Here is a 10,921-nt window from a genome sequence, read left to right on the forward strand (position 1 = left end):
GTAGCTAATCGACTCCTAACTCTAGCTCTACACTTGAAAGAATAGTTGAACATTTTGGGAAATACACTTGTTTACTTTATTGCTGAGGGTTAGAGGAGATGATCAATAACCTGTCATGTCTGTATGGTAAATATGACTAGACTGACTCGACTGAATGGACTGTGATCAGGGCCTGGCTCCTTTAAAACTCACTAACACAACACGTTGTATGTATCTATTTTTTAATCTGCACATTCATGTTTCACATGAGAGAAGCTCCAACTAAAATTTGCTGATAGTCTGACAAATATAATTACTGAAATAAAGCCCTGAAATCATTCTCTATTTAAACCACAACCCCTGTCTTCTTTATAATGAATTGTCTTGATATGCAAGATAACTGTATGACTCTAAACCAGGGGTCACCAAACTTTTTGAAACTGAGAGCTACTGATGTTTGGGCCCTGCCCTTTCTGGAGTTTTGCCACCAAAGACTGTAAGAAACGTTTTTTGTTAAAGAGGAGATCATGTTCAATGCGATACATTTGGAAAAACAGGGGCAATTTGTGTTTTGTAGATTTGGGGTCTTGAAAAGGTGAAAAAATGTGATGTAGCATTGATGAGCCTTCTTTTAATGTTATTGCCTGTATTTTTAAGGAATTCTTATCTATATAAATGAACTAAGTTTCATTTTAACACATACGGTGGTGATCATAAAGAGTGATCACTCAGTGTAAGTGAGCTTTCAGTTTGTTTTACTGATGTTTAGAAGCTGTGTCTGTAAAGGATTTCACATAACACATGCTTGATGCGTTGGATGTTTATTTCAATTTATCAGATCAACAATAGCCACAGTGCTGCAATGAAACATAGAATAAAACACGATATGGCTGAAGACTGAGATGTTAAGCGCACTGAGCGGTGCAGCGACAGGCCACGTGGGCTTCTGCTGTTTCCCTTAGGTCAAAGCTCTTTTCGTAGATGCTGCTCAGACCCTCAGAGCGGTTCAGGGTAGTGTCTGCAAAAACGGAGAGAGTAAAGCAGTTAAAGATAAGATACATGTAGTACCAGTCAGTTTTGTGAAGACTGTTTCTTGCAGACTTACCAGCAGGCACGCAGTGATAGCCGACGGTGACGGTGGTGGTCCTCAGTGGCATGCAGCCGGGCAGGCAGCGCAGCACGGGCTCAACAGTGTAGCATTTGGACTCCTCACCGTGGTGGATCATCTGCTTCTCCAACTTCACAGATTCAAGCTTCATGTAGCACTCTGGAGAGGGGTTAGAAAAGGAAGGTCAGCACTGCAAAAATACATGTTTCTCTACAGTTGTCCTTAGCTTATGTGTTGTTTCTTCCCAGTTTTTATCTATAGTTAATTAAGCACCGATTTGGTGTGGATTGTTATAATTACCAGATGCATCACGGCAGGTCTTTCCAGGCAGAACCCAGGAATGAGCGTAACTGACTGCGTTCTTGCTCAAGCGTTCATTGGGTGTGCTGTACTCCTGTCTGACTTCACCATCAGCCTTGCCACAGATTCCACAGGTCTGTCCTCTCATCCAGTCCACAACTTTAACCTGAAAAACAAAACCCAAACAGTTCAGTGTTTGCTGATTTGAAACAAAGTCAAAGAAGACCTAAACTTGAAGACGGAGTCATATTTGTATCACCTTCAGTGTGTTCTGATCCAAGTAGACTTCCTGGAGACCATGGGCGGGAGCGTGGAGAGCGATGCCCTCACCGCTCTGTCGGATCTGAATCTTGCCTGAAAGTACAAATATGTATATTTTTAGCTTTCAGCTAATTTTCTGAAAAAATCTGAGTTTGACAGTTAAATTTGTATTTCTTAAAATAAAAAACCTGCAGGATGATGATATGGCAGGTTGTTGATGGGGATTTCAACTCCATTAACCTTCACCATCATAACACGGTCCTTGGGGTACAGGTCGACATCACTGATGAAACACAATTGGAACGCATATTTTATTGTCAATTTCCAGAGTCTGTCTGTCTGTCTTTCCCCAAAAAGATTTACAAATAAATTCTGCCTGTCCTTACAGGTCTGCGATCTTGACATTGATCTGGTTCTGCTCCTGTGTCTGGTCTCTCTTCAGCAGAACTATGAATTTTAGTTCTGATGTGCAGTCCTGAGCCAAAACCTGGTAGCAAGAATGGGGCATGTTGTTCTTGAATTTCCTGTTGTTGAATGTGATCAGAGTATCTCTGACCATGGTGCACTCAGCTGGAGAGGACAGAAAAGATTAATCAGTATCAGTTTTCTACTAGTTGTCTATAGATCAGCCTCAGTGTAATTAGCGGTAGAGATTCTTCAAATGTCTTCACCTGCATGAGCCTTGGTGAGCATGAAGGAGAGCTTGTCAGCCCAGTTGTTCTGGTATGCTTCCAGCTCAGCAGCGGTGTCTCCAATTGGCATATTGAAGGGGAGACCAATGCCAAGTTTGTAAATTGCCATCTGTAATAACCCGTCAAAATGGTTATGAAAAGTGTGCATATGCAAACTGGTTGACACAGTACAATGCGGACATTTTCTGTGTGCAGGTAAAACTGTACCTTTGGTGTCTTCAGCACGACATTCAGGCTTTTCTCAGAAGCAACAGCTACGGTCAGTTCGATCTGATTAGCAATGTTCTTGACCTTCGACTGGCTGATTCCGGCCTCCTGAGCGATGCGGGAGATGTACTCAGAGATCCTAGGTGGACATAAAGATTATGGTTATTTTAAAGTTTTTAATTACTTGAAAAACAGATGAGAATGTTTGAAATCGGCATTCATGTTTGACATTACTCCTTTGCGTAGCGCCTTATGCTCTTTGGCAGTTTCTCCCAGGAAATCTTCAGGCGGGCTGCAGGCTCTTTACCCACAAGACCAGTTTCAGCTGTGATTTCTGTCATGTATTGTTTGCACTCAATGCCCCAGGCAAGCTTGGCCTGAGAGAAATTTAAATAGGTTAACATCTAAAGAATGATACACATTTGTCACTTTTTCCAACTTAACCAAATCAAAGTTGTTTTTTTTTACCATCAGCTTGTGGTCGCTCAGCTTCATACCATCGGCACAGATTCTCCAGTGGTCGTTCTCGGCCAGGTTAGCGAAAATGACCTGCACTCTGGCAGCAGTTCTGTCGAAATAAGCTGCAATCTGGTATCCCTGAACCTTATGGTCTGCTCTTACAGCACGGATGAGGATGGTCACAGCAGGAGTGATGGCGTTGGCCAGGTACTTGGCCTTAAAGTGCAAACAATAGGCTGACGTTAATGAGTTTCCCACTGAGTACAAGAGTCTTGGAAAGGCTTGGTCTGTTGACTTGCCTTATTGTAGATGGCTTCGAAACTATAGGCACTGCTCTTGCTGTTGGCGCGGGCTGTTGAGAGGGCATGCTGCGAACAAAGAAACCATACATTTAACGTGTTCGACCAGAGCACATGATGAAGCTGTCTCAAAACAAGCAGATTATTACCTGGTGGATGTGGCTTTTAATAAACTTCATCGCCTTCAGTTCTTGCTGTAATGGAAAAACAAGTAGATTAATTGCTGCACATACTTTATGATTTCGTTTTTGAATAGAGCTGGAGTTGTCTCACCTTGGACAGGGAGCTGGACCGGGAGGAGCTGGAGCTGGAAGAGCTGGACTTCATGGATGAGCGACTGGTTGAAGCGCTGCTGGAAGAGCTCTTTGAGCCAAAGCTAGACCTGCTGGAGGAGCTGCTGGACCTGCTGGAGCTGGAGGAGCTGCTGGTCAGTCTCTTGGATCTTGTGCCGATGGGTGCAACAGCGTCAACTAACTTGCTTGTGCGGCGAGAGGAGGAGCTGGAGGAGGACTTGGATGACACAGAGGAGGAGCTGCTTGAGTGAGACCTGCTGGACCTGGAGCTTGAGCTTGAGCTGGAGCTGGAAGAACTTGATGTTCTGTTCTTCAGACCAGGAACCAGGATGTTCTTGAGTTTCATCAGCACATTCTTGTCCTCAAGAATTTCCTCTTCTCCACTCATGTTGATCACTTTGAGAATTTTTTCTGCTGCTTTATCTCCGACTTGAATCTCAATTTCAATCTTCTCGATGACTGGTCCAGCAGCTGCAACCAAATAAAGAAAAGATACTACATTTTTGCAACTTCTTAAAAAAAGACCCCTTCTATTAGTAATTCAGGTCATCTATTTCACTTGCCTGGAGCAACCTCAACTGAGACAGCATGTTTTCCAATCATGGCGTAGAATGGGCAGTCTCTGATGAAGACGGCGTTGCGAGATTCAATCTCAGTGCATGCCTTGATTCCAAAGGTTTCAATCGCGGCACACATTCTCTTCTCAAAGCCCTTGGGGAGTTTCAGTTGGCTTGCAATTTTCCTTGGCAGGTCAACGGGAATGATTTCAGATGATGCTGACTGTGAAACGACACCAGAAGACACATTGTTAATTTGAAGTAAGGTAGATGTTTGTGTTGGAAAAGGTGGTCAGTGATTCATACTCACCATATCACCAAACACAGAAGATGCTCTGCTAGAAACCTTTGAGGTGAAGAGCTCCCTTGACAGCTGTGTTGCAACTGCAGCTGGAATCATTGGTGTCATTTTGGCAGCTCCAAGGTCCTCCACATTTCTTGCGACAGCAAAAGTCTCAACACTGTTTAAGAAAAGAAAAAATATTATTTTAAAAAAGATTCAAAACCTGGTGATATGTGCTGCTTGGAGATGTTAAGTACATACAATGCAGATGCGACTTTATCGATGCCCTGAACAGGCAGGAACTGAAGCTTGAAGTTGCCCTTGATCAAGTCGATTCTTGCTTCCATCTTTGCAGGAACGATTGTGTGAACTCTGGCTCTTGACAGCAGGGCAGCCTGAATCAGAGCGGTATTCAATCCCATAACTGCATAGGTATGCATGGAGACGCTGCAAAGGGCATAAAACATTAACTTGAAGTGTGAAGGTTTTTGTTTTTTGATAATTAGACTGATTAAGTAAGGAGTGTAAATAGTTTTCAAGTAAGCAACAAGTCGATCACCTTGGAGCAATGGCAGCCCTCATGCTGATATCAGACTTCAGAAGCTGGGCAGCGTGGAAGTTGGCAGGCAGAGGTGGTGACACAGTTGCTTGGACTACAAAAAAAACACATATTTAGCATCAGTCCACATATTTTTGGAAAACAGCAACAGTTAAGCTACACCAGTGAAACCTACACTCAATAGATGCAGCGGCCACGGCAGCAGTGTAGAAACTGAGCTCCATGGGCAGACCGACAGTGGTAGGAAAGATGCGACGAACCTCAGCGACCAGCATTGGTTTAGCATAGTGCAAAGCGAAACCAGACAGCAGAGCATCCAAAGCCTTCATGCCATAAGTCTGAATTGCTGGTCCACTGGCAAGCTGTAAACATGAAATTATCACCAAGGTATCTGATAATGAGTTCACAATAGAATGATTATTTAGCTGTCATGTGTGCAGTAGAAAATGTTGTACCTCAATGATCTGATCAACAATGGCTTTGTCAATGTTGGCGAAAGCAATTTCCTGTCCGAAGAACTTGACATACATGGAGGCCAGGGGCTGGCTTGTGGGACGAGCTCTCCAATCAGACAACTTTGCAAGGAAAGAAACAGTGGATGAAACACCATAGCATTTACAAACAAACTGCACTTTGATTGCATAATAAGATCCCTTGAACTTACAGCCTTCAGGACTTGTTTCATCTTGGCAATCCTCTCAGCATTCTCAGGAAGCTCATTGACCTTCAGAAGGGCCTCTTGGATTCCTTCAGTTCTCACTCCAAGCTGAAGAAAAGGAAAAATAGCCAATATAGCTATACGAACTACACCTTGCATATATTTACAGCAAATGTATCTAATTTGAAAATTACCAATGCTCAGAATCCAAAGGTTAACAGCCTGAGGTATAGACATTAATCCAAAAGGCTATTTCCTTAAGGTTTATAGGACTGGAAGGCATGCCAGACATGTACGAGCATTTCAAAGCGTTAACCTGGTATATGAGACATGATTGTCAAACCTCAAGAACATCAGCATAAGCTCCTGCCAGGTAGGTGCGAGCTTTGGCCACTACGGCTTTTGGCAAAACAGTTGCAGCATCGTTGATGTAGAAGGCGCTGGCAGCAGCACCCATCATCCAGGGGTCTGCAAGGAGAAATTCTCTGTCAAACCACATTTTCAAAATTATTTGAAATCTCTTATTACAGTTTTTATGCTGTTGTGCTCTTACTGTGGTAGGCATCAAAGTGGAGTGCTCTGCTGAAGCGGTAGCTCAGTCTGTCGAACTTGGGGCTGAGGATCTTCACAGCAACGTTACAGGCGGCAGCACTATTCAGAGTTAAATTATGTGAGATTTCTAGGTACTGACATGTTTAAAAGGCAAGAAGCTGCAAAAGGAAATATTTAAATTCTTACACAGAGGCAAAGTCAGGAGCGGTGTTCTTGGTCATGGCTTTCATGTAAGAGTAGACAAAGCTAGCGACCTGCAGATTTGATTCCTTCAAGAGGACATCAGCAAGAGTGGTCACCAGACCCATGGGCAGCTTGGTCTCAAACAGAATGATAGCGGCGACCATACGGAGCTCTGGGCGGAGAGCCTTATCCATAAACAGCTGAACGGCTATTTCCTGGACCTAATTCACAAATATGAAGGTCAATAATGAAATTGCACATTCAAAAAACAGCTCTGGAGCGCATTTGCGCTTAATAATGGAAGGAATCAGAAAATTAGGTCTCACCATCTTGGGCTCCTTCTTAGCAATGTTCCTCAGGGCTAGAGCAGTATCAATGTGAACTCTGTGTGGCAGGGAAGCACCAGTAGTGCCAAAGCTGGGTAGAAGCTTCATGATCGGCTTAAGACTGGCAGGGTGGCCAGCATTACCCAGAACTTTAAGGGCGACAATGAGCTGCTCAATTTCACCTTTGGCGACAGCCTGGACAAGAATCTCATGGATTGGCTGTGGGAGGGGAAGAGAAAAAGATTCAAGTCACTGGTGTTTCAAGTCAATGTCAGTCATATAAAACACATGTACAAGTGATACATACCTTCACAAGCTCAGCAGGGCAAGTTGGGTTCTCTGCACAATATTTAGCAACCAGGGTACCGTATCCCAGCATGACAATCTCACGCAGAACTGGGTTTTCTTGGATCCTGTGGTGCATAGCCAGGCCCTGAAAAATAAAGAACTGGTTATGCCTCTCAGTTCTCACATCATCAACAAAATGCTCAAGAAAACCTGTAGCATTGACACACCTCAGCAAGCTTGATGGCCTCCATGTCAGCTGTCACCATGTGCACAGATGCCAGAAGGGCCTGGGCAGTTTCAGCAATGGTCAGCTCACCAGCCAGGAACTTCTCCTTGAGGAACCTCAGAGCAACGTGAGTACCGATGGCAGGGGCAGCATTCAGGATCCAGTGCCTAGGGAAGAGAGATATTATTATGGTATCAATAGCACTATTTTTCTTCGTCTTCCGTGGAATGAAAGTTGCAGTTACCTGTAATCTGGTCTAGTTTTGTACTGAGTCCAGAGGGCCTCAATACTCTCAAATCTGGCCACACGCAGCAGCTGGATGAGTTCAATAAACTTCAGAGGGGCATCTTCGTGGACCTTGGCCACGTTGTTGGCTACCAGGTGGTTCAGAATCTCAACAATCTGTTGGTAAACAAAATATTTCCTGTGTCAAAGTTTGTGGCTACAGGATGATTTAAACAACAATCTGATTAAGAGGGAATATTCTTAAAGTACCTGAGCCTCGGCATTGCTGATCCTCAGAAGCTGGATGGGTGTCTGGAGGAGCTCGCTGCCAAACTCATACTGCAGTGATCCATGGTGAAGATAATCTGCTCTGATGGGCTCCAAAGGGGTCTTCTCGATCTCCAGGAAGGTCAGGATTTGCCTGTGAGTAAAGATAAGCAACACATCAGTCCGTACTGTGACACTTAGTTCTGAGAGAAATGCTTCTTTTCTCATTTAATCCACCCACTTAGCCTCCATCTGGGCAGCGCCATTCAAGATGTTGAAAGGTGAGAACTGGATGAGCTCTGTAGCGGTTGCCTCCAGGAGCAGAGCACCTGTGGCTGCTGGCTTCATGACGTAGTTAAAAGCAGCAGTTCCCTTCAGAGTTGATCCTCTCTGCATTGACAAACCCACAGTGTCATCACACTGGCAGTGTCCCAGAGAGTATTAGAGGAGTATAAAAGGAGACAGAAATTGCACTTACAGCCTCACACTCAATGCATTTCTCAGTGTAAGCCAAGCCGATGTCCTTAACAATTCTCTCCTGGCAGTTGTTCATGTCCTTGGTCTTGGTCAACAGGATGCGATCGGCCTTTGCATCCTCACTGATGACGTAGTGGGTCTTGCACACACCCTGAGCACCAGGCTGGTTCGCAAAAATCAATATAAAGTCAGTTCAAGTATCACAGCATTTTATAGGTAAAAACTATGAAAACGAGTCATTCATACCTCTTGCAGCTCATAGACATTCTGAGTCTTCTTGATGTTCAGCTGGAGGATGTTGAGGATTCCTCTGTGGAGGTTCAGCACAGTTGCAGAAACACCAGCAGGGGCAAAAACTTTGCCCACAACGCCATTAGTGTACTCAAACTTGATAGGTGTCAAAAGCTGAGCAGCCAGGACTGAGGTAAGCTTGGTAGCTGGGATGAAAGCGTCTTTGGGCCAGATGCCACTGTACTCAAAGATTTCAGGCTCAACAAGCTGAGGAGGAGTGACAGTTTGAATTAATTGTGAACACTTGATTGTTTACAAGCAACACGAGAATAATAATTTGAATGAACTTGTTACTGATTATAAATGAATATAGTTAAAACATTTTGAAGGTCTCTACCTTCAGTATGAAGACATCAGCAGCTGCTGGACCGATCAGAACTTTGCTACGGACTTTGACTCCGGCCCGTGCCAGACCCTCCTCAGGTAGGCCACCCATGAGAAGTGCTTCATATTTGTACACATGTGTCCTTCCAGAAGCAAACTCTGGGGCTGCAAAAGCAGACAAGAAGACCAACTTGCGTGAATGCATTTACGCTTCAATATAATTTGTAAACTGAGATCTAATTTTTGTTTAATTTTACATTTTTAATGGAATACAGTGACAGCTTACCTAGGTTGACCTGGTGGCCAGCTACAAAATAGAAAAAAACAGGTTAGTTCGGAGTTAATAAAGGAAAAACAAGTTTTAAAAAACTGTGAAGGAAATTGGAGATACCCTTTTTTCCATAATAGCAAATTAACACTCGGTGTAACTAAAGAGCTTAATGTGTATTTTATCTGTCATAGCATTGGTTATGTATAAACATTACACTTTAAGCAAGTGCAGTAGTGAAAATACAATTATTATCTGTCAGTATCTTATTCAATTTATTTTTTCCAAATAAAACACATTATCTGTGTAGAATTGCTCCACTATTCTCCCTTTCACTATTATCTCATTCTACAAAAGAAAATTTCCCCCCAAAACAGTGTTATTTTAAGTTTAATCTAAGTTTGAATTCACTGTAAATGCATAAAGACATACTTACCAGCAAGAGCCACACTGATAGCGAGCAAGAGCGCCCTCATGGCTGGTGAATGTGAGTGATGGTAACCAGAGGCTTCCTTTTTAAAGCCTTTTTTTGCTGACTGTGTGCCCGTCAAAATGTACCATTAACTACATATCAGATTTTACTCTGACTGATGTTACAGTGCCCTGAACACGCAGATTAGACAAACAATGTAACACAAAAACAGAGAAATGTCAAGCTGATTCAACCTCACTCTGTGTCACAACCTGCAACTTTGTCAACTTGATCCTGAAGTGTTGACATGCCAAACGGCAGCAATCCAACACATATTTGTTTAAGAAGGGAAAAATTCTGTCCTCAGAAAGTAAAACACAATAATACAAAAAAAAAAAAAAAGTGATTAAGATGCTCTTTCGTTATGAACAAATAATCCAAGGCATTCTTCTGGTAAAAAGGTTAGAAGGCTTTTATTTGTGATGGTTAATTCATACTGAAATTCTTAAAAACATTGAAAGTGCATATTTTTAAAAAGCTGAGTTGCAACCGTGAGGCATATATGGCCTTCTTCATAATCCTCAGCACACAGTTTCCCCATTATAAAGGCTGTAGATTATTGCCCACACTGATTGAAAATAATTTTGAAAGGACAGACTGGGAGCAAAACGAGATGAGATGAATCTGAGAGCAGAAAACAAAGCGGTGAGTGTCGGTGACAGTACATTGTTACTGTTTTTTGTTCTGGTATCAGTAAAACAATGTTTCTCTCAATTTGTCCTTTATTTAAATCATTTTTCCTCTTTCCACACATGTTGCACAGCCAGAGGTTAGACTTTGTATTTGTCACCTGTGAGTTTGCCTGTTTTTTGTGCAACTATTCTATACCTTTATAAAGGGGAATCTGTATGCTGGAGGTTAATAATTATAATGATAATCATAAAACTATGTAGATTAAAAAAACAACACCAGTGGCATCATGTAAACAGACATTAAGAGGGATAAAATCCTGAAAATGAATAAATATTTACTACTGCTACTACTACCAGTACTACTACTACTAAAAATAATAGTAGTAGTAGTAGTAATAATAACTTTATTTGTATTTTACTTTGTTTACTTTGTTTACAAACTGCTTTGACAAAAACAAAGCAAGAATACAATTTACAAATGTAAAGGATGATAAAAATAAATTGCATGAAATAGTTGAAGAACAGAGGGTAATGATACAAATTAAATAAAGCAGGTGTAATAATAGAGATGGATTAAATACAATGAATTAAATGAGTAGAACAGAACTCAAGATGGCTGGAATAAAAATAAACATAAAAGGACCACATCACATAAAGGCAAGCTTATAAAATGGGTTTAAAGAAATGATTTAAAAGAAGTTACTGATCCTTCAAGCCTTATCTCCTCACACAGGG

The 10,921-nt window shown here is 42.2% G+C and overlaps 1 protein-coding gene across 1 annotated transcript; it reads right to left on the reverse strand.

Moving 5' to 3' along the window:
* Window positions 1-781: 781 nt before the first annotated feature.
* Window positions 782-9,601, reverse strand: LOC119028311 (vitellogenin-2-like). The gene is made up of 34 exons (XM_037114145.1): window positions 9,519-9,601; window positions 9,101-9,121; window positions 8,828-8,979; window positions 8,446-8,697; window positions 8,201-8,362; window positions 7,964-8,112; window positions 7,726-7,876; window positions 7,475-7,632; window positions 7,232-7,397; window positions 7,024-7,149; window positions 6,717-6,935; window positions 6,394-6,611; window positions 6,209-6,306; window positions 5,999-6,123; window positions 5,662-5,763; window positions 5,453-5,572; window positions 5,173-5,359; window positions 4,998-5,091; window positions 4,700-4,885; window positions 4,466-4,616; window positions 4,162-4,378; window positions 3,579-4,069; window positions 3,455-3,499; window positions 3,306-3,374; window positions 3,016-3,222; window positions 2,782-2,924; window positions 2,548-2,686; window positions 2,320-2,449; window positions 2,035-2,218; window positions 1,837-1,931; window positions 1,647-1,741; window positions 1,388-1,553; window positions 1,085-1,246; window positions 782-997 (listed from the first exon to the last, which is right to left on the reverse strand). Exons 1-34 carry the CDS (start codon window positions 9,556-9,558, stop codon window positions 885-887), a joined length of 5,133 nt encoding a protein of 1,710 aa, XP_036970040.1. The 5' UTR covers window positions 9,559-9,601; the 3' UTR covers window positions 782-884.
* Between the last annotated feature and the right edge of the window lie 1,320 nt (window positions 9,602-10,921).

Source organism: Acanthopagrus latus, chromosome 11 (genome assembly GCF_904848185.1).
Source record: "Acanthopagrus latus isolate v.2019 chromosome 11, fAcaLat1.1, whole genome shotgun sequence".
Classification (NCBI taxonomy): Eukaryota; Metazoa; Chordata; class Actinopteri; order Spariformes; family Sparidae; genus Acanthopagrus; species Acanthopagrus latus.